The 25,017-nt window shown below is 38.4% G+C and overlaps 1 protein-coding gene across 1 annotated transcript in view; it reads right to left on the minus strand.

Annotated features, from left to right (window-relative positions):
- Positions 1-890: 890 nt before the first annotated feature.
- The window catches only part of RRP15 (ribosomal RNA processing 15 homolog), a 44,369-nt gene continuing 20,242 nt past the window's right edge, over positions 891-25,017 (minus strand). Inside the window, exons 4-5 of the mRNA XM_050780386.1 lie at positions 24,470-24,671; positions 891-1,518 (exon numbers count right to left, since the gene is read on the minus strand). Coding sequence (XP_050636343.1) covers positions 1,375-1,518; positions 24,470-24,671 — 346 coding nt within the window. The 3' untranslated portion in view covers positions 891-1,374. The remainder of the gene's footprint in view (positions 1,519-24,469; positions 24,672-25,017) is intronic.

The following is a 25,017-nucleotide window of genomic DNA, read 5'->3' on the forward strand; positions in this document are numbered from 1 at the left end:
ATGAAAAGGGATGGATTCTTTTCAAAAAGGGACAGATCATATTTATTAAATAATTCCCTTAAAAACTTTACATCTTGGGCCACATTTCACAAAAATTTTGGAATGATATTAAACAGTCTTTCCTCTTTTTAATAGCTGGATACTAAAACTCACCCAATTTAATAGCTTTTAAGGCAATAATATGGAATCAAGTCTCAAATAGAATGCAATATTCTGCTGCAGATTATTTGTTGCCTAACTGCATCATTTCACTGGCTGGGCAGTCCATAAAAAGAATTTAAGCTAACTCAAATATTTGGGAGGGAAAAAAAGAAGAGAGAGACTAAAACATGTCAAACATGCTTCCTGTGAAATTATGTCTCATTGCATAAGCATGAGAATTTCCACCTCTGTAAATCTCTCCTGCAAAAATAGCCTAACATCTAAAATAAATCTGTCATTATTTATATTATTTAATAAATAAAAGGAAAGAAAATAAAAGCTGAAATCTGGGCCGGGCTTGGTGGCTCACGCCCGTAATCCCAGCACTTTGGGAGACCGAGGCGGGTGGATCACAAGGTCAGGAGATCAAGACCATCCTGGCTAACACAGTGAAACCCTGTCTCTACTAAAAATACAAAAACAAAAAATTAGCCGAGCGTGGTGGTGGGTGCCTGTAGTCCCGGCTACTCGAGAGGTTGAGGTGGGAGAATGGTGTGAACCCGGGAGGCAGAGCTTGCAGTGAGCCGAGATCATGCCACTGCACTCCAGCCGGGGCCACAGAGCAAGACTCCGTCTCAAATATAATAATAATAATAATAATAAATAATAATAAGTTAAAATCTGTTGTTGCTTAAATCATATCTTCCAGATTACCCAAAACTAAAATCACCACCCAAAATCTGAAAAACTATAATTTTAAATTTTATTATACAGGTTTTCTCAATAACTTCCCAACACAAACCATAAGACACCAATCATTCCCAAAAACTACAGATACATAGTTGGGTCTATAAGTTAGAAGGCAAAGAAATATTAACTTCAAAAAGTTTAATTATGAATTAGTACTGTATTTCTGAAAACATTGGTGATACTGAAATAACACACCAATAGACATGACCAATATGATCCCGGCAAAATGCGTATCTCGCTAGTCAAGCAGAAATATATCCTTTTACAAATGTTCTGAGGAACAATGCTTAAAATTATGCAAGGGTTTAAAATATAATTTTAATGAAGTATATATAAAATGTACATAAAAAGGGAAATATGAAATCTAGCAAAAGTCTTTTGACTTTTTTACAAATGGTATCCTTATAATTCACCAACTATCAGAGGATGACGTATTTCTCTAGAAAAAAATAAAATGACTGCAATTGTATTTCTTATGATGCTTTATGTATCAGAGTCACTTGCAGATTCTGGTCTGCTGTCGTCTGGCCCATCACTTTCCTTGTCCCAGTCTTTCATAGATGCTCCCATCATGAAATCATCACGTAGGATCGTCCAACCCGGGCCCTCTTCTGATTTCACTTCAGTCTGAGGAAAATTATAGAATCAAAATATTCCAAAGTCAATTCCATCATCAGGAAACAAAAAGGTACAAGCTACAAAACAAACTTTTCAATGCTTAGTTTTTAAAATAGGGGTAAAACCAAGATAAATTATAAATTGACTTACTTTATACACTATGATTATGTACAAATGTATAATAAAGAACTAAACATTAATAAAATATTGCATGGACTCCATAAAAGAAACATGAAAGCAAAACAAAAAATTTTTTTGAAGTGAGGGAAAAAAAATATAAATCTAGGTTTGATATTAATTTTTTAAGCACTTTTGACAACCAAAACAGACTTATAATACTATTTAACCTTCAGTGATAATTTACTAGAAAATTTGGGGCAAATTATTTCACCACAAATAACAATTTAACAAAGGCCTTTAACCCAAAGTAAATAAAAGTGAGAAAAAGAAACTACCTTGGTACTATGCTAGGTTTTTTAAGATGCTATCTCACTTAACCTTTTTATAAAAATTTGAACCAAATGTTCTTTATTTAGGTTATGAGCTCACTGCCTGACCCAATCATGTAATCAAAGACTAATCGCATGTTGAAATTATAAATAAATGAAGCAGGCAATAAACATAATAGGTAGTCAATTCATTTCATTTAGTCACAGGATTTATGTGGTACTAAGAATTACAGGCTTTCATTTCATGGTACAATAGTACCACCTTGTGGTATCAATTAAGTAACACAATAGATGCAGCACTCAAAATTTTTCATTCCTTCCACAAATATTTATTGAGAATTAGCTGTGTATCAAGCACTATGTTAGGAACATAGTGATGAACAAACCAAAGCCCCTGTTTTTGGGGGGGGCTAACAGTCTATGCATATCTATTTATGTCAATCACAGAAATACAAAATTTTGTAAAAACCTAAGGCACAAGAACCCATGACATTTGGTTAGAAAACAGTGTTATCATTATGCAGTCATCAACTACGTAAAAAACAGTTTTTAAAAAAAATTTTTAAAAAAAATATATTTATATAAGGTATTTGCTAGGTTACAAGAGATTACTTACCTAACAGGCGAAGCTTCCCTTTATTTAAAAAAAGATAGCCCTGAAACATTCATTCCATTAAAAAAAATAATAAATTGAACACTATTACAAGCAAATAAGAAAACTGTCCTATTGGCTCACTCTTGTCTTCTTGAGGTCAAAATATCAAGCAAAGCTTGTGCTTAAATATAACTTGAAGACTGAATGGGATATAAATGTTAGCAAAGATTTCAGAACTGACTTAGTATGTCAAACATCAGCACACTTAATTGACCCAACATACAGAAACAAATAAAAAAATCTGTGCTATTTAAAAACCAACATAAAACAGTTCCATTGCTTCTCATGCCACAATGATAGGAGAACAATAATGTAGGAAGAGAACGAGTATATTAACAATTTTTCATTTCTTATTTCTACAATATCAAACCTACTCTTAAAACTGAAATTCTACTTCTATTAGATTAAGTTAGCTAGCTGGATAAAAGGCCATTTTCCTTGATTTTCACTCTGTCACCCAGGCTGGAGTGCAGTGGCGTTATCATGGCTCACTGAAGCCTTGACCTCCCAGGCTCAAGTGATCCTCCCACCTCAGCCTCCAGAGTAGCTGGGACTACAGGTGCACACCATCATGCCTGGCTAATTTTTGTATTTTTTTTTTTTTTTTTTTTTTTGTGGAGACAGGGTTCTGCCATGTTGTCCAGGCTGGTTTCGAGCTCCTGGGCTCAAGCAATCCACCTGCCGCCTTAGCCTCCCAAAGTGCTGGGATTACAGGTGAGAGCCACCACACCCCAGTCAACCCAGGTTTTCTTTAAATAAAAAACTGATGTTCACAATGAACAAAAATCCACTTAGAACCAACAATTGTAACATCTCTCCTGTCAAAGTAAGAATTCAAAGCTTTCAATTAAATTCAGAAAAGTGTATAGCCATATCCAAACTGCTGACTAGCAAAGACCTATCCTGACTTTGGTATTTGAGTTTACATGTGAACAAGTGCAATCTCAGTGTGAAGCCTCTATGTTAGGCAAGTACACCCAAAATGCCATCAACACGTTACCAAAAGAGCACACTGATGCCACATGACTGACTCAACACAGAGTGTTTTTATAAGAGAGCTCACCCTGGCAACCAACCTCTAGCTGGACTGAGCTACTCCTCTACTCCTCTCCGAGGTAGCACCAGAAAACCCGCAGGCAACAGAAGAACGAAGAAGAAAAGGGAAGGTGGACAAAACTTTTTTTTTTTTTTGAGATGGGAGTCTTGCTCTGTCGCCTAGGCTGGAGTAAAGTGACGCCATCTCGGCTCACTGCAAGCTCCACCTCTCAGGTTCACGCCATTCTCCTGCCTCAGCCTCCCTAGTAGGTGGGACTACAGGCACATGCCACCACGCCTGGCTAATTTTTTTGTATTTTTAGTAGACGGTGTTTCACCATGTCAGCCAGGATGGTCTTGATCTCCTGACCTCATGGTCCGCCCGCCTCAGCCTCCCAAAATGCTGGGATTACAGGTGTGAGCCACCGTGCCCAGCCGACAAAACTTTAAACATGTATTTCAGAAAGAAAGGAACAATAGTAGATCAAAGGAAGGAATTCACTAATTAAAATGGTGACACTAACTATATCATATGTTTGTCTTGGAAGATGATTGCTGTAAACATCTATTTTAGGCAAGAAGAGCAACAACAGAGTAAGTTCAAAGTTTTGCTCAATTGTCCAATGTAAAGAATAACAAGAAGAGCTTTACAGGGGGATTTTGGTGATGTTTTTGTTTCTTGGTTTCAAGGATCAATATAGTCTGTATCAGTGATTCTTAAAGTGTGATCTCTAGACCAGCAGCATTATCCGCATAACTTGAAAATATGTTATTAGCAATTCAAAATCTCGAGCCCTATTAAATCAGAAACTCTAGGCATGCTGCCTAGCAATCTGTTTTTATAAGTCAGTCAGTGATTCTGGTACATGTTAGAGACAATTATTTATTTGCTTTAAATAAACATTTTTTCTTAGTGACAGTTGTGTTTACTGCTATAAGACCAAGTACACTTTATGGCTGAGAAGGAAAGATTTTAGAAAATCCAATATTCGATTTTGTAAATCTAATATAAGATTCAGCATTGTATGCCGTAAGTATGGACATCACTCAAGCTATCATTACATTAGCATTTTTACACTGTGAAGCACAATTTGGAAACAAAAAAAAGACACGATAGAAAATGTATAAAAACAAGCGCGGGTTAATACATTTTAAAAACAGATATGTTAGATGGCATCTGTCAAGATGGCAGCTCAAGAAAACCTTGTTTTAGGCCAGGTGTGGTGGCTCACACCTGTAATCCCAGGAGTTTGGGAGGCCAAGGCGGGCTGATCACTTGAGGTCAGGAGTTTCAGACCAGCCTGGCCAACATGGTGAAACCCGTTTCTATTGAAAATATAAAAATTTGCCTAGGCGTGGTAGCACAGGCTTATAATCCCAGCTACTGGGGAAGCTAAGGCGGGAGAATCACTTAAACTGAGGAGGAGGAGGTTACAGTGAGCTGAGATCACACCACTGCACTCCAGCCTGGGCAACAGAGTGAGACTCCATCTCAAAAAAAAAAAAAAAGAAAACCTCGTTTTAAAGGCAGCAGAATGACTCTTTAAATTCTAATGCCTACATTTGCTAAAGACTTACGCAGAAAGAAAAAAGGCAGAGGGCACATGCTAAAGTGGCAGTTTGAACATAAACAACTAGTCTTGCTCAATTGCAATACTCAATAAAACTTCAGAAAAGTGATTTGTTGTTTTAAAGACATAACTCAGAAGGACAAGATCAGAAGAGACAATATCAACAAAATTTTGAAGGTGAAGGTGATGGACCAGAAGACACCAGGAAAGTTAAATCCTAAGACTGTAACTGTTGCACCGACAAAACTAACCCTATTTACACTGCAGAATCTGTGAAAGAATCAGAAACTGGCAGTAAGTATCAGGGACTTCTGGAAGTTAAGGGTTGAAGTGGAAGAACCAAAATAAAAAGAACCGGGGTGAAAGATATGTTTTGAGAAACTTCCCCATCCCATTCCACAATAAGCTGACATAACACCCCGGAGGTTTCACTTCTAAAGAGGTAATGGGCTTGCACAGATGAAGGCATAGGTATAGAACTGAAAATGGGATTAAGTTACACACACACACACAGAGCAACCAGATATTGAATCCCAGCTCTCTTCTCACACTGGGCTCCCAAAATGCTGGTAGGCAGACCTTTTTCTTCTAAGTAGGAGATCGGAAGTTACTTTATTGAAAATCTGACCAGTTGCTAATAAATTCACCCAGAGAACCCTACAGTGAAATTTAAGGTGGATGACATCCGTATATTCATAGCTTCCAGTTGAATTTTTCGGTCTATTTGATCTAATCATGAACACACAACTAACGATTATCAAAAAGAAGACTGAGAACAACACAAACACAAAATGTAAAAAGTGACTTGCAGAAAAAAAAATTCAAGAGAAAAAAATTTAGGGAAAAATATCATCAACATCCTTGAAGAGTTAAAATATATTGCATCCATAAAATCAGAACAGTTGCTACTTGATTTTACTTCGTTTATTTATTTATTTTTGAGACAAAGTTTCACTCTTATTGCCTAGGTTGGAGTGCAATGGTGCAATCTCGGCTCACTGCAACCTCCGCCTCTTGGGTTCAACCGATTCTCCTGCCTCAGCCTCCCGAGTAGCTGGGATTACAGGCACCCACCACCACGCCCAGTTAATTTTTTGTATTTTTAGTAGAGATGTGGTTTCACCATGTTGGCCAAGCTGGTCTCGAACTCCTGATCTCATGTGATCCACCCACCTTGGCCTCCGAGCTAACATTACAGGCCTGAACCACCATGCCTGGCCAACAGTTGCTATTTTAAAAGAAACATTAGGAGAATAACAAAGCGCTTAAAATTAAAAATATGGTGGAATAAGTAAAACAAAACAAAACAAAACAACCACATTACAAAAGTGAGAAGATAACAGTAAGGAAATTGCCCAGAAAATAGACTAAAAGAGATGAAAAGTAGAAGAAAAAGATAACTAGAGAACCAGTCCAAGTGGCCCAGGATGCAAATAACACGAGCTCTACAGACAGAGAAAAAATATACAGGAGGAAATTAATGAAGTACTTTAACAAAATTTCCCAAAGTGAAGGACACACATTTCCAGATTAAAAGCAGCCCTCGAGTGTCCAGTACAACACAATGAGAACATTATTGTAAAATTTTAGGACAACAGGAACTAAAAGAATATTCCATAAGCTTTCAGGAAAACAAAAGTCACATACATACCCATAATCAGAAATCAAAAGATTCAGATTTTCCAATAGCAATCCTGGAATCAAGGAAGCAACAGACAAATACTTTCAAAATGTCAAAGGAAGATAATATCCAACCTAAAATTAAATATTGGGACACATTATTATTGAAATGTGAATACTGAACAGAAGTATTTTCAGACATATGAGGTCCCCAAAAGTTTATTTCCAACGCAGCCTTTCTCAGGACACTGAGGATGTTCTCCACAAACTGATGGAGTAAAACAAAAAGAAGACAACATGGGATAGAGAAAATAGAGCCCCACCAAAGGAAAAAGAAAGAAACGGCCAGGATGAGAATGAATGGATATTCCGAAATAACAACTACACATCAAGCATGAAGGACAACCTGCAGCCAAGTGACTCCGTGGGACAGCATGTTGAAAACGGTCATTACCATGACATCTGTCACTGTATGTTATTTTAACTTGACAAAACCACCGGAGAATATGCTTTACCAAAAGAGTGAGAGTAAACCAAGAATAAAGAAGCTCCAAGAACCCAGAAATAGGGAATTCAATCCAGGAGAAATTCCAAGGATCACAGAAAATTTAAGTCCTAGATGACAACAGTGAAGCAACCCAAGAAAGCAATCAGGGGATACAAAGGAAAATAGAGGTTTCTAGGAAAGGAAGTCTCAGAGGAAAGAATTACAATAGATACGTTACTTGAGATCATTTGACTTTGAAAAACTAAATAAAGGAAATTAAACATGAAAAGTCAAGACAATTATTAACTTCAGGAAAAACAAATAGAAAGGAAACATAAATATGGAATATTACAACATTCAGCTATAAATAATTTTTTCACATGAATAATAAATGCTGAATACTGACAACATATAATTGTAATCTAACTATATTGAGTGGACAAAGGAGAAGAGATTGTGTAAGATAATTAAATCTTTGCCTACTATAATAGAAAACTGATAGATAATGCCTCAAACTGATTCATCAAAAGATACGACTGTATATATGCACGAGTTAGTGATGGCAGCGGCCGCCCGTCCGGAGTGGCTGCTGCCATCATACCAGTTGCAGCAGGCAGGTGCAGGCAGTGGTAGCAGGAGCAGAAGCAGCAGTGGAGGCGTCGGAACCCTTGTGCCCCGCGTCCGTCCCGAGGCAGACAATTGTGTCACACCCACGCTCACACAGGCAGGCAGGATCCGCTCCCAGGCCGGGAGCCTCTGCCATGGCCTCAATCTCACTGCCAGCCGCATTTGGGAACCCGGGAGTAGCTGGCCAAAGGCGCAGCCAAGACTTAAGGGGCCAGTCCCCAGAGTGTCGGGGTCATTTGTACGGGGTTGGCAGGGGCCGTGCCACCTGCAGGGAAAACATACAGTAGGCAAACAGTTCCCAGGCTCGCTCCAGGGAGCCACAGCGATGAGGCCAGACTAAGCCGCCCGCCAGCGGCGGAATAGCACAGTCAGGCACGGAAGGGCAGGCTGAGAGGGACCAAGAGGAGGACTTGGGCCTGGGACGGTGCCAGGCTCCATAGAGCTGGTGGGAGCTGGGAGCAGGCAGAAGTCCCGCCCTCGCAGGCATAGCTGCAGCAACCCAAGTTCCGGCTGCAGACCCAGGTATGGCTGCACTCTGGAGTGGAGGGGCCAGCAAGGTGCCCCCTGCCCCTGCAGACTCGGAAGTATCTTCTCCCGCTGCCTGGCCTCTCCCAGTTCCCAGTGCCCGCTCCGATCTCAGAGCAAGGCTGGAGCAGAACCCAGAACTGTTGCAGTCCGGCTGAGTGTACGCACACTCGGGGTAGCGCTGACACGCCAGGCCCCCTGGGCCCCCTCCAGACTTTGGGTGCCAACAACCATGAGAGGGAGGCCAAGGTGGGGCTAAGGGCAGCTCAGCATTGACCTGCAGGCACTCCTTGGCCAGGACACTCTGGGCGCCATGAGCAGTGGCAGGAAGCACACAGGCTGCCGGGTAGAAGGGGGAGGGTCCCCGGTGAGGCCCCACCTTCAGGCCAGGGAGGGCCCGAAGCCTGTGGACCTGGCTGCCAGTCCTGTGGACCAGAGTGGGAACTTGTAGTGCTTTTTCCGGGCCAACCCATGATAGCCCACGGACCAACTGGCACTCAGTTCCTCTCCTCTAAAGCCCATAAAAAGCTCCTGACTTAGCCAGACCCAGAGACAACAAGACCACCAGCTGTAGGGAGGAGCTATCCACCGCAGGGTCTCCCCTGTTCCATTGCTCAGTAAAGCTCCTCTTCATCTTGCTCATCCTCCACTTGTCTGTGTACCTCATTCTTCCTGGATGCAGCACAAGAACTCGGGACCCGCTAACTCGGGCTAACAGAGGTGTAACACAAACAGGGCTGAATATGTCCCTTGCTCACCATGTTGCAGGTGACAAGGAGAGAAGACAGAAGGAGAGAAGAGCTGCAGCCCTTCGGGAAGCCCAGATCTAGGAGCTCCCTGAGCCAGGGCTGTGACATCTCTTTAGGGCTCTGCAGTTACTGGCATCTCCAAGCTTCCAGAACGGCCACGACGTTCCCCAGTGTCAGCCATGGAAGCTGCTTACCTACACCTGGCCCAGCCGCAGCCTCGCAAGTAGCCGGCACCCATGCCAGTGCCTGGAGCTCTCCACCCTGCTGCAGCTGGCATGCCTGGCTGTGTTCAGTGGCAGGACCCCATGCCCGCTCATACACCCCACGCCTTTGGCAGGCATGGGATCCAGGCCGGTAGCTCAAGCCAAGCGCAGACTGCCAGGCTGAGTCGGCAAAATGAGCCCATAGGACCGAGCAAAACCGGCAAAGGCACCACTGACCACAGAGGTTTCCAGCTGAAGCGACACCCAAGGATCCTGTAACATTAGGAATACAGAGATGTATAAATGCCAGCAGGACTAGCTAGAGAAATAAGAATTAGTTGCCCCTGAGGTAGGAGATATGAAGGGTGGGCAGAATGGGGTGGAAAACAACTTTATTTTATGATAAACGTTTATGGCAAAATGTGGCTTTTAAAACTACATGTATAAGAATTAAAAAAAAAAAAAAAAAAAAAAAAGGACAGCAAGAAACAGAAAAAAAAAAAAGTAACATCTAAACCATTTCCACAAATCCTAAGTTTCCCAAGCTTCTTTTCTATCAAGATCTTCCCAAAAATACCCTAAGAAATCCTTCTGGTTTTATTAACAATGATGATTCTGCTTTACTTTCTAACAATAAATGAAAAAGGGTCAAACACAGTAAGTATACTATGAAGTCATTGTGTGTCGAGCACTTTATATAATATTGCCTTATTTTTAATTCTCTTAAGATTCCTGGCCAGATAGCAAGTATTATGCTTACCTTATAAGAAAAATAAGGCTCAAAGAAGTGAAGTAAGTATTCAAGTTCAGAGTTAATAAAGAGCTGAGTCTATACACAAACACAGATCCATTTGATTCCAAAGCCCACGTTCTTTCCACAATACTAAACTTCTCTAAAACTTAACCGATGATATGAACACAATACAGTAATATACTTTGTTCTTATATAACCTGTTATAACCTATGAACGAGTACTAAAATACATGCAAAATGCTGAATATGCTTAAGGTAATTTCCATAAAAGATTTGGGGTAAATTACATTACACACTGGATTGACATAATTTCAATTTGCTATATCTTTTCCATAAATATGATTTACCATTAAGTATAAAAAGTTGCAGCACCCACCAAAAAAAAAAAAAAAAAAAAAAAAAAAAGATCAAAGATTAATATAAGAAAAAAGAAAAAAAAAGCCTGAGGCAAATTCTAAATGTGTCATTCACTGGAAAAGCTTGCTTGGGGTGATCCCTGAATAGATTTCATTAAATGTTAAGACATCCTGAGAATGGAGGGTTTTTGGTTTTGTTTGTGAAACAGAAGTAGTAGCAATTTGGTGTATTCTTTTCACAAAAGGAATAAAAAAATAGTTCTGGATTTGAATCTTAGATAAGCCATTGACTCCAATACTGCAAATTAGAAAGTTTTAGAGGTCCAGCCCTTCAAAGAAATAAAAAATTTATTATTTTTTATTAACTGGGAATAGCTATAATGTAAGATAAAGTTAACTATAATATACATGTTAGACCAGGTATTTACTATCATTAGATGGAAGCTGTGTTAGCTGTTAAATATAACTAACTAATATAAATCGTAAAGTATAAACTGAAATAATCAAATTTTATCAACTTAGAGTCTTTCAGTGTTCCTGCAAGGCAGCACTGATTCAGTGACTTAAAGCAACCTATATAACTCTTTCTGCTTATATCAAATGAAAAGTAAAAGTGACTAAATGCAAGAACTTAATGAAAACTTCATGATGCAAGGAAACAAACAGTCCCCACGTTCCTTGGCCTAGTTTTACACAAATATTGAATCAAAACCATACAGAAGGAGTCTGTGTCCATTTTGAAGGTGAAGACAACCCTTAAAAATGTTAATCAGCTTTCATTTCAAAGTGCAAACATACATTGGCAGCCACTGAACACTGAAAAATAAGGTTTGGAATTACACATGCATCTAACACCAATGAGATAGTTAACTGCATTTCATTTGCTGGGGTGGGGGATAATTAAAATCAAACCATAAAGAAAGAAACAGTATAGTCTCATCTATATTTAGTAATCAACAATAGTTGATTTCATTGCTTTCCCTAACAAGAAAGTTGTTTTCATTTTTACTCAGTTTCACCTAAATTTTAAAAAGTTCTTAACATTGACTAAATTCATCTTAATATCTTTGTTGTTAAAAATTTTCAGTAAGATATTTGCAATTGTAGTTAAAAACATACTTTATGGATTCAATTTTTTTCACCCACTGATTTTTTTTTGTTTTAATTTCATTTACTGCCCTTGGTTTTACTATGTACTCAATACATATGTCCTTGCTCAAAGTGGTTCTATTTGGTGGTTTCTATTATTATACATCTTGTTATCCATACATTTAGTTCTTAATTCAACATTGACTTTCCTCAACATTTAAACTCTCTTAAGAACTCTAAGTAAGTTAAAGCTAACTAAATTACCTGAAAAGTCAAATGCAACACTTCAGGGAGCCTTTTGACAGTGCTCTATTCATTTTCATAGTAAATTAGTTGTTTGAAATATTCAGATACACTCTGCCAATTAGTCTCTTAAAGCACATTTTATCTGCTACATTATACAGCATATAAATGAAAATCCAGATTTATAAATAAATTAGCAGAGCTGTGAATTCAGCTGAAAAACAGATACCAATGTCTTCTTGATATCACAAATTTGCTAAAAATCTTGAATAAGAAAACATATGTAAAAGTGTTTTGCAAAACTATGAAATGTTATACAAACAAAATAAAGCTGCATCTAGTAAGGAATATGCACACTATCCATCTACTGAACTCAACAAACAATAGACTGGTCCCATCAGACCCCCTTGGAGAAACGGGTGATTCTAGGTCTGGGACACAGAAAGCACAAGGTTTGGGCCGGACATCTTGTCCCAGAACGCAAGGAATCACTCAAAGAAAATGAGGTCATGCCAAAAGGACACATGAGCATTTACACAGGTTCTCACAGCCACATCTGCAAACTTAAGCAACAAAAAGTACAATGATACTCACTGACTGTAAACACTGAATGAATAAAAATCCCTGTGTCCATGACATTTTAAAAAGACAAACAAGCCAGGCACGGTGGCTCATGCCTGTAATCCCAGCACTTTGGGAGGCTGAGTTGGGCGGATCACCTGAGGTAAGGAGTTCCAGACTAGCCTGGCCAACATGGTGAAACCCCATCTCTACTAAAAATACAAATATTAGCTGAGCATGGTGGCGGGAACCTGTAGTCCCAGCTACTCAGAAGGCTGAGGCAGGAGAATCACTTGAACTCAGGAGGTGGAGGTTGCAGTGAGCCAAGATCACGCCATTGCACTCCAGACTGGGCAACAAGAGTGAGACCCCAGCTCAAAAAAAAAAAAAAAAAAAAGACAAACAAAAGAAGAAAAAAGAGAGGAAAGCTCAAGTGCCCACACTGGAGGTGACTATTAAACTCCTTACTCTGGAAAACCGTAATTAAAAGGGATGAAACATCAACCCCCATCTTTAGGAACTTTAATTTATCTCCTGAACAATGTCAGCTAATAAATTAGAAAACAAATGAGAAAATCACCATTCTGTAACCTCGTCACTTAACTGTTTCGGCAAGGATCACTAATTGATGGTAAAAGGCAAAAGATGGAGACAGGTATAATACTATTTGCCCCAGAAATTACTTTCTAACTGGGGAATGGGGAGGGTGTACCTTTAATATATAAAAAAAATGTATTTACTATCACTTTAACCAAGTGGAAACTGGCATCACTAGCATGAGACATTCTGATAATGGGTCTCCTGATGTGTTACAATATCAAGTACATAGCATAAGCTATTACACATATGATATAATTATGGCAAAAAAAGTTTAACCTAAATCTCAGCAAGACTTTAGTCCTAACTTCTAGCTTACAGGAAAAAGGCATAAAACAAGATAAATGACACCATAATGAATTAATCAGACAAATTCATAAACCTGGATTCATTATTCATTCTTCAAGACAACTGGCTTGTCTCTTTAAAAAGCTAGTCTTTACAAGAAAAAAAGAAAGGCAAGGGATTGGTCTGGAATACAAGAGAACAAGACAGAATCAAATGTAATGGGTGAGCCTTAAATGAATTCTGGTTCTCAAAGTTATTTAAAAAAATCTTTTAATTGTATGGTATATGAATGTCATACCTCAATAAAGCTGATTTTTTTTTAAAAAAAGAGAATCTTTGGGGCACATGTGGTTAATACTTTCAAATAATCAACCTAAACAAACAAAAACTAGATGGAGAGAAAGGCAGATAGCTATTAAAACAAACACAGTAAGTGTTAACAACTTTTAAACCTAAGTAGAAATACAGAAATATAGGTGTTTATACCACTATTCTTTGTAATTTTCTTCCTGTTTGAAAAATTTTCATAAAAGAGCTGGGAGTTCACGCCTGTAATCCTAGCACTTTGGGAAGCTGAGGCAGAAGAATCACTTGAGCCCAGGAATTCAAGATCAGCCTGGGCACCATGACGAGGCCCTCATCTCTAGAAAAAAAATTTTACAATCAGCCGGGCCTAACGGTGTCTGTGGCTCTAGCTACTCGGGAGGCTGAGGAGGGAGGATCGCTTGAGTCCAGGAGGTTGAGGCTGCAGTGAGCTGTGATGATCACACCACTATACTCCCGCCTGAGTGACACAGCAAGACCCTGTCTTTAATTAAAAATGAACAAACAAACAAACAAACAAACGAGGGGCATGGGGGAAGATTCTAAAATCTATATTAAACACACAATCATCAAATACATGATGCATTTGATTTCTAGTAAATTTTAATTCCTTGACAAATCAAGAGAAAGTCAATTCTAACTTTATAAAGAATTTTCTAAGTTAGTGTTATGAGTTTCATAACTTGAAAATGTCTTACTATGGTTAACATTTTATCTTACATAACAGTTTTGAGAAATCAGATTTTAAAATGTGTCAGTCTTCATTATGCTCTACATGGGGCATGTGAGATCTAGGAAAAAGCAGAATGCAAGCTGCTTCCTTCACCATTCTCTTCCGAGTCTTGCTGGTACTGTGGCTCATCAGCCAGCCACAGTTCTTCCAGCTCATCTGGGTGAGAGAAGGAAGAAAAGTTTCCTATTGGAAATGGAATTAGGTAAAAACATCTGCCATAGCATCTGGCACAAAGCACACATTAGTAAGTGCCCTCTCAGTCCTTCTACTCGCTATCCTTAGTTGCTGATGCCAAGTCATTGTGCATAATATAATCCCCAACCTAGGACACACATATGATCTTCTAATGATGTTCTGCACATTATTCACAAAGATGAGGACATTCAAATAGTACGACAGCACCCCCATAAAAGACAAACATCCTAATAAGTAAATTCTTGTAATATAGTTAGTTCAACCATAACTTGAAATGGGGAACAAGAGAAAGTAGACACATTTCTAGTTCCTTCAAATCTAGTTTAAGATTTTCTAAGGATTATGCATTATTAGAGCCATCACACCTAAAGTGAGTGAGAATGTCCAAATCTAAACATAATTTTAATCCAATTATTGGAAGATTTTTGGATTATTCAATAATTCAGACAAAAAGTAGTAATAGTTCCCCTTCAAATTGGTTTCCAACTTTGGAACTCATCTTTGACTATAATTTTTAGAGAAAAAATAAGCACTAAGTATAAGGAACTCGTTTTAATGGCATGCAATGCAAAACAAAAATTATTGCAAACCTTTATATAGCACTTACTATGCGCTAAGCATCATTCTAAGCACTTGATGTATATTAATTCAACTGAATCTCACAACATCCCTATGAGGTAGGGACTGTTATTACTACTATACATAACAGGCATTTTGAACTCAGGCAGTCTGGTTCTAGAATCTGTGGCTTTAGTACTATGTGTTATATATCCCCACAAATGGTCTCAACTGCCTACTACTCAAAATGCTAATTTTTACCAAGACACAATAAAATATTATTCTGATTTTTAAAAATGCATTATACTTGCTAACACGTAAGACTGATGTCTTAATATAATGCATTTTAAAAAGTCAAATGCATAAGACTCATCTGTGCAGGATAATTTTTTTTTAAAGCCTTAACCTCACTAAAGAAAACTGAATACAGGCAGCCACTTCAGCGACTTCAAATAGCACATTTCTTCATATAGGGGCAAAAAGATGCATGGCACCATTAATTTTAATTTAACAGTAACTAAAGATTTCTACAGCTGTTCTGTAATAACCAGTTCTTATTCTTCACTAATATCTGTATTTTCCATAAGTCAAAATGCTGCATGTGCCATATTGCCAAACCTAAGTTCATTTTGATTAAAATTGTTCAATTCAGAAACCACCCTACATTAAAACTAAATAGCATATTTTAAAAGACATAAATACAATGAGAAACTGGCTTAAAACCGTTCCCATCAACAGTAATATGTACAATCCTGCTCATTCTCATTTCAAACATGGAGTCTCACTTTTGCCTAAATTCTATTTAGGCATTTTCGGTAAACAAACATTAAGCTGAATTATTTACAAAATTAGGATTCCACATATTCCTATTAGAGCAGCTTTACGTGAGAGTAAAACACCGTTGTCCTGCAATACAGGGGCAATCTAAGGACAGCATCTTTCTCTACCCGCTCGCCTGTCTTCCACACCCCAACTTGATTTAAAAGCTAAATCCTGGCTGGGCACGGTGGCTCAAGCCTGTAATCCCAGCATTTTGGGAGGCAGAGGTGGGAGGATCACTTGAGGCCAGGAGTTTGAGACCAGCCTGGCCAACATGGTAAAACCTCATCTAAAAATGCGAAAAAAAAAAAAAAAAAGGCCGGGTGTGGTGGCATGCGCCTGTAATCTCAGCTACTCAGGAGGCTGAGGCATGAGAATTGCTTGAACATGGGAGGCAGAGGTTGCAGTACGCCAAGATCACGACACTGCACTCCGGCCTGGGTGACAGAGTGAGATCCTGCCTCAATAAAACCAAAAGTAAATCCTGAAAATTGCCGGAGGCCCATGAAGGGACCTGAGTGAGGAATTCCTCCTTTTCCAGGCTTCTGTCTTTGGAAGCAAGAATTCAGCAGATCTAAGAAACAGAAGAAATGCACGTTTTCAAAGGTACATAGCAATTTGGAGTCTGGGTGTAAGTTGCAAGATACCTAAGAGGCCAGGTATTTCGGAAGCATTCTCACCACTAACTATTTACCTATGAAGAAATTACGAGGTTGCCATTTATGATAAATAAATGAGAAATAGAGGAGTACCCTACCTTATCTCTATGTTTGACATTTAAAGTGCTCATATCACAAAAATCAGAAAAAATAAATAAGTACCTGGACTTTTCCGGTAACTCTTTTTCCTAGGGACTTCTATTGAAAACTATTGTCCAGCAATCACTAAGGAAATCACTTTCTTTTTTTGTTGTTGTTGTTGAGACAGAGTCTTGCTCTGTCACCAGGCTGGAGTGCAGTGGCGCAATCTTGGCTCACTGCTACCTCTGCCTTCTGGGTTCAAGTGATTCTCCTGCCTCAGCCTCCCAAGTAGCTGGGATTACAGACCCCCACCACCACACCCAGCTAATTTTTGTATTTTATTTTATTTTATTTATTTTATTTTATTTTTTGAGACGGAGTCTCGCTCTGTTGCCCAGGCTGGAGTGCAGTGGTGCGATCTCAGCTCACTGCAAGCTCCGCCTCCCGGGTTTACGTCATTCTCCTGCCTCAGCCTCCCGAGTAGCTGGGACTACAGGCGCCGCCACCTCGCCCGGCTAGTTTTTTGTATTTTTTAGTAGAGACGGGGTTTCACCATGTTAGCCAGGATAGTCTCGATCTCCTGACCTCGTGATCTGCCCGTCTCGGCCTCCCAAAGTGCTGGGATTACAGACATGAGCCACCGCGCCTGGCCAGTAAATCACTTTCTAATAGAAACCAACTAGCATTTTCCCTTACTATAAAATTATAATTTCAGTTTCATTATTTAAAAAAAAAAAAAAAAAAAACCCTGAAATTGATATATTGGCACTTTCAAGTAAATGAAAACCTTGTAGAAAGTCTATAATTCAAGAGTACAAGTACCATATAGCCAATGCTTTCCTAACAGCAGCCAATATATTCTCCTTAGAGACTCATAGATTTAACATCACGTCTGCTTCTGTCCAGTCTTTAGAGTAACAGAATTAAATTCCAAGAAATCTGATTGAATTTTAGTCGGCTTTTCAAGAAAACAGCAAAAGGAATAATTATGACTTTGAAAGCTAAGGAAAAAAAATTAATGCCTCTACATTAATAAAATCTTGATTAACATACTGAGAAATAAATCACTCTAGATAGGAACATGTTTTGAATAGAGGAACAGAGGTATTAATCCTTTAAGAGTTAAAGCTTAAATTTTTTATAAAACTTTTCTTAAAAAATATGTTTTTGTTGCTTCCTTAAACAGTGTTCTAAATACAATGTAATATTTTTAAAAATCACTCAAGGTCACCAGGCATGGTGGCTCATGCCTGCAATCCCAGCACTTTGGGAGGCCTAGGTGGGTGGATCGCTTGAACCCAGGAGTTCGAGACCAGGCTGGGCAGCATAGCAAGATTCCATCTCTTTAAAAATAATAAAATAAAATAAAATAAAATAAAATAAAATAAAATAAAAATCACTCGGGGTCAACATCAAGATATTGGTCAATATGCCTTGCCACATGTTGATATATAACTGGGATGATGCTTCCTGTATTCAATCCAAGAGAGGAATTACAGCTTCTGGATTAGGTAATTCCTTCCAGATAACTGAAAATTAGTTCTTTAAATCTAGAAGATATTACATTTATTCATGTGAAAAACTCTCTAAAATAGACTATTCATCTTCCCTGACTCAGTAAACAAGCTAATTGTTCTTAAAGATTCAGGAACCCTACTAAGACATACAGGACTCATCAGCTCCTGCCCCAGGTGGCCTCACCATACTCTGCTATTCTGGTTGCCTCCTTGTTTCTAGCCATGCTATTTCCTGCACTAACCAAACGCTTCTCCTGCACTGTTGCTGTTAACCTGATCTTTACTGTCATCCTTCTCATTTCTGAATATAACCTGGAGCAGCCACTGCCTCCAAAAATCTTTACCTCTCAGACATGTTCCATATTTTATATTCTCTATTTTAGTGAAAGTGGTCACCCTTTCTGAGTCTCTCAAGTTGTAAACCTCTGAGTTAATTAACAACTCTTCCCTCTCCCATATCCCTCTACATGTGTTAATCGCACATCAAGTCCATCTATACCTTAAAATTGCTTCTCCAATCTGATTCCTCTTTTCCCTTCACCCCAACCCACTTTACCCCACACAATCTTAGTTCACGTTCTCTCTTCTTGCTTTGATTATGGCAATTGTCTTCCACTAATTGGTCTTCTAACTTTTCCATCCTTCAGCCCTTTCTTTTCCTTAAAAATAATGAAATCTTCACTATCTGAGCAACAGATTAAATCATTCCCCAAACCTCAGCACTGCACAATATTACCCTTATAACAAACCTCCACATGTACCTCCTTAGACTAAAATAAAAGCTGAAATAAATCAAAAGAGAAAGACAGAAAAATCAAATCTGACCAGATCACTTACCTTATGGCACTGGCCTCCAAATGTGTAAAGAATAAAGTCCAGATTCCTCAAGAGAAGATAGAAGACTTCAAATCTGATGCCAACCTACTTTCTCAGAATCTCCTTTTCTAACTCCCCACTCATTAGCAAACATCCTACATTCCAACTTCCATGGAAGAAAACAGGAAAGAAAACTATAAGGAATCTGAAAAACCAGAGAACCGGCAGGCTTTTTCCCTCTTACCATGTTTACTTCACGCCATTTTAAAAATCAAAGCTAAGTTTCTTATATTCTTCTAAAGTACATTGCCCCTGAGAATCACATTTCCTATGAATATCCCCACATCACAATTTTTCCAACTTTACGATTTTCTAATTTCATGAGCAATATATGTACCACCCAGAACAGCTACTAAAACAACTTGGCAAAGGATTTCTCTTGTTTCTAAATGAAATATGTGGTGATCTGATTCATTTCATACAACCAAATCTCTACTGAATTTAACATTCAACACTTTACCCCAAAGTTCTATTTATTGGCTAAGAATCATTCTTTTTTTATGTCTTCTCACATCCACTAACAGTATCTTTTTCCATAGCCCTATCTCACAAAAATACAAATAAAATAAAATTAGTGACTACCAATCAGTCACTATGAATGTTTTAAGAATGGGGATACAGAAGGTCTTAAAAGGTTCCAAAAAGAAAAGAATCAGAAAGCAGAACAGCACTGAACCTCTCAATGGCAAAAAAAAAAAAAAAAAAAAAGAAAAAGTAGAAGAGAAAGGAAGGAAGGAAGGAAGGAAGGAAGGAAGGAAGGAAGGAGACAGAAAGAAAAAATTTCTCTCAAGCTTCTGAGAGAAAATTACTTTCCAACATGGACATCTATGTTCTACTAGTTTCTTGTGGCTGCCATAACACATTACTACAAACTAGGTAGCTGAAAATAAGAGCAATTTACTCTCTCACAGTTCTGGAGGCCAGATGCCCATATCTGGCAAAGCCTCACTCCCTCTTGGGGCTTCAGGGGAGAACCCATCCTTTTCTGTCTCCTCCAGCTTCTGGTGTTTCTTGGCATTCTTTGACTTGCAGCCACATCACTCCCACCTATGCCTCCACAGTCACACTGCCTGCTCCGCTTCCATCTGTCAAATTTCTCCTATGTGTCTAAGAACACTTGTCACTGGTCTTAGGGCCTACCCGAATAATTCAGGATTACGTCTTCATCTAAAGATCATTAACTTAATTGCATCTGCAAAAACCCTTTTTCCAAATATTGGAAGCTATTTATCAGGCCAATATATCAATAAAAAATTAGGACACCTATACTCTCTCCCAGAATGCCGGTAACTGTGCCATCACTAAAATGCAGGAGAAAGCCAAGAGAAAAGAAGACATTTAGTTCAAAAAACAGAGGATACTGCATAGGAGAGAGGCAAATGGAATTCCCAGGAAGGGGATAAAGCAATGTTGCAAAATGACAGTGCACAGAAGGTAAAGAACAACCAGTTTAGATAGCAGCAGCGGATGACCACAAGAAATATACTACTGAGAAGGGTTTAACAGTTCTGTTGAAGAGTGTGGAAGGATTTTGGCACATACAAAACTAAGAAAAAAAAAGGTAAGTGATAACTCCAGGAAAATAAAAATTGTAACAAAGCTGAAGAAAGTAAGTATTATTATTGTGTAGTATTTTGCTCAGCAGTGAACAATATTCACATTGAATACTAGTATTCAATCTCGTATAAGAAATTTTAATATACTATGTTGGAAGGACAGAATGTGGAGAGGTGTGAGAAAAACCAACTTTATCTTCCATAAAAGATAGTATCTAGTATTGATAAAGAAATAGTGTAAATATTATTTAAGATATGGAGGTAAATACCAGAAGAAAGAACTAAGAGTTGCCAAGGTGTAGAGAAGAATGGAAAAGGGCAGTGGCTATTTTATTTAATCGTAAATTCACTTTTCACACTGTGCTCCTATTTCTTTGATAATAAAACTCTAATGCAGAAAAGATTCTAAGAAAAATGACTTGTTTGGCCAGGCACGGTGGCTAATGCCTGTAATCCCAGCACTTTGGGAGGACAAGGCAGGTGGATCACCTGAGGTCAGGAGTTCATGACCAGCCTGGTCAACATGGTGAAACCCTGTCTCTACTAAAAATACGAAAATTAGCTGGGCATGGTGATGCACACCTGTAATCTCAGCTACTCAGGAGGCTGAGACAAGAGAACCGCTTGAACCCAGGAGGTGGAGGTTGCAGTGAGCTGAGATCACTCCATTGCACTCCTGCCTGGGCGACAGACAGAGACTTTGTCTCAAAAGAAAAAAAAAAAAGAAGGAAAGAAAAAGAAAAATGACTTGTTTGGGCCCTATCACAGTTAAAAAACATTTGTCACAATGTCTGTTTCTTATACCTTGAAGAAACATGAAAGTTCTATAAAAATTATTTTTTTAAAAAGTGTTCTTTAAAATAAATTCCCAAGCCATGTGTACATTAGGAGAAACCAAAACCAAACACCAAAACCACTCCTAAAGTATGGTTAAATATAATGGGCTCAACCTATATAACCTATGTTATATTATTACAATTCTATCCATATTTAATATAAAATTCCTGCCTCTTTTGGTTATTGAACATAAGACTTTAACATAAAAACTGAGTAACACATTTAACTGGGAAAAAGAATTGAAATCATTAAAATGAAGGTGTTTCCAAACTGGTATCCTGATAGCTGACAGTGAATCTAGTTTATATGGGGGTGACCTCTAATTTTAGAGACTTCACAATATTAGGAATAGTGAATTTAAAAATCTGTGCTCTGAATATCATTACAGCCCAGGGAAGGGACAACAGTAAGATTTCTTTTGTTCCATTCTATGATGAGAGAAGGAACATCTATGAGGAAAGAGTACAATAGCTACGGTGCTAGGACAAGGTTAAATATAAGAAAAAAATGGCAAATATTGTTTTCTACTTACTTAATATCTTCCTTTATTTAGTTCGTTCATCAGTGACACAATTCTGAATAGCACTTTGGCACACCAAATCTACGCTCACTTTTGCCACCCCGCCTTCCCTTGAACTACATTTAAAGTTCACCTATTTCATATGATGATCTATGCTCTAAATAAATAGTACAAAGTTACTCTGAAATTCCCCCCACACAGGGGTAGCCACTTAATGTACATTTTGTTAAAACTGGTGTAACTAATGTTAACGTGTACTTGACATACTAATTTAGAATTTGCCTACTATCAAGTTAATCTTCCTTACTTATTTACTTGAAGTCATTTGTCCATTGACCATCTTAATTGTTAGATTTTAAAGGACACAAGGATAACACCTGGTAGAAACAGGTCCTTAGTAAATATGGTTGTTTGTTTGTTTGTTTGTTTGAGATGAAGTCTCGCTCTGTCACCCAGGCTGGAGTGCAGTGGCACAATCTTGGCTCACTGCACCCTCTGCCTCCCAGGTTCAAGCGATTCTCCTGCCTCAGCCTCCTGAGTAGCTGGGATTACAGGTGGGCGCCACCATGCCCGGCTAATTTTTGTATTTTTAGTAGAGACGGGGTTTCACCATGTTGGCCAGCCTGGTCTCGAACTCCTGACTTCATGATCCGCCTACCTAGGCCTCCCAAAGTGCTGGGATTACATGCATGAGCCACCACATCCAGCCAATAAACATGTTTTATATCAACAACTGATCCAATCTCGAATAGTATGGTACTTTCATAGTCATTCAGATGCAAACTCAAGTAAAATTTTTTAAAAAGGAATCTGTTTTTCCATAAATATGCAATCAAAACACATATGTCAAGGTATTGGTGGCATGGGGCAGGGTGTTCTAGAAACAAATTACTTTTAGAGCAAAATCACTTTGGCTTAAGTCTCAAGCAATTTTTGACCTTGTCCCAGAGTTACAAATATTGTGATCACTGAAGTAGAAAAAAACAAAGTCAAGGGCAAGTGCAAATGCTAAGAAAAAAATACAATGCCAGTGGAAAGAATCTGTTGTGCATTTTCATAACTCATGAAAGAAGAATCCCAAAGCAAAAGTATGTGCTTCTATAAAATGGTATTTTGAAATCAATAGGAAAAAGAAAAAAAAATAAGTCCTTCATCTTCCCACTAGTTCTTTCCCATCCAATGCTGCTGAATCTTTCTAACTCTTACAGTAAAATGTTACTAGTGTGAATACAGCCTATTAAGGCTTTTGAACTAAAACGTATAAATCCCCAAACACAGTGTTCATGTAGTTACAAGTACTTCTGATAGACACTTTAAAATAGCAGCACTAGTGAGAACTATTATTATATAAATATACAATTTGAGCCCTTTGATTTTTAAGAGACAAGTAGATTCAAAAACTTTTGTCGAAATTAGGTAAAATATCAACTTAATCAAGAAACTTTAAAAAATGCTCCAACCCTAGGCTAGCATAAAATTCCTAAATGCTCTTCTCGCCCGGGTTTCAATTATTTTCCCAAAATACAAACAAAATTTATGACAGAAACTCTCATTTCCTGACTGATTAAAAGTCCTGACTGATTAAAAAACCTTTGGTTTTGGCAACAGAAATCAAGCCATCAAAATGCAACTACATATTTTGCTTTTTAAAATGACAACAATAGAAACCCACCCCTTGCAAAATTAAAGCACATTTCAAAACCTTTCACTTTCATTAAAAAGAAACTACTGCTTGGGCACGGTGGCTCACACCTGGAATCCCAGCACTTTGGGAGGCCGAGGCGGGTGGGTCACCTGAGGTCAGAAGTTCAAGACCAGCCTGGTCAACATGGTGAAACCCCGTCTCTACTAAAAACACAAAAATTAGCCGAAGGTGATGGTGCGCGCCTGTAATCCCGGCTACTTGGAAGGCTGAGGCAGGAGAATTGCTTGAACCTCGGAGGTGGAGGTTGCCGTGAGCCGAGATCATGCCACTGCACTCCAGCCTGGGCCAGGGAGCAAGACTCAGTCTCAAAAAAAAAAAGAAAGAAAGAAACTACTGAGGTCCACAGGCCAAAAGGGCTGGAAAAGCAAAGTTCTCATGCCAAAGGTCATAGAAAGTATTTATGCTCTTAATCTCTCAGCCAAACACCACTAAAGATGCCTCAATGCAAGAATGACTTTCTACCATTATTTCCTAAAACTCTCTGATTCTTCATATTTTATAAGTTACACACCATCACAATTACTTCTATGGGTAAAGTCTGAAATTAAAGCTGTGGCTCACACAGGCTTCTCTTCTTCAAAATGCACAAAATGGCAGGATTTCAGACAGGAGACAGGCAAGCCCTATCTCTAAAGGCTGTGGGCATGGAGAAATTTTAATAAAATCTGGGGGAACAAAAGAACCCTGTAATTCGGTAGTCTGCTTTTCCATCTCAAGACTCTAGCTTTAGAGCTGGAAGTCTTATACACCGAATCCTATATAAAAGTTTTACCTGTTTGGCTTTTGGTTTCTTTTTGCTTGAAGTAGTCTCATTTGTACTTCCATCCATTCCTCTCAAAACACTGATGAAATCTTTCTTGGAAACAGTTGATATCAACTTAGCACGCTTTCTCATAGAACTTCCAGCTTCCTTAACCTTTTCATCAACATTCTTTTGATGTTTCTGAACAGCATTAAATAATTGCACCACACCCCTATAGAATATAAAATGACCAGAACAATGTAGTTAAATAATTACACTAGAATACAAACTATGAGGATAGGAAAAATGTATTTTTACTGTCTAGAAAAGAGGCAAGCATTTAACAAGTACTCAAAGAGCTGGATAAGTGGTTAAATACATTTGATAAATACATCTGAAAAATCAATATATATTTCAATGAATGAATATAAATTTCTAAACAGATAACAAATGTGGATTGGTACATAACTTTGTGCTTCACTCCAGGAAAGATTTTTCTGGATCTCAATTTCATCTGTAAATTGGAAAAATAATACCTGAGTAGCTTAAAAAGTATTTAGCTACGTTATCTGTAACTC

Source organism: Macaca thibetana, chromosome 1 (assembly GCF_024542745.1).
Source record: "Macaca thibetana thibetana isolate TM-01 chromosome 1, ASM2454274v1, whole genome shotgun sequence".
In the NCBI taxonomy this organism is placed as follows: Eukaryota; Metazoa; Chordata; class Mammalia; order Primates; family Cercopithecidae; genus Macaca; species Macaca thibetana.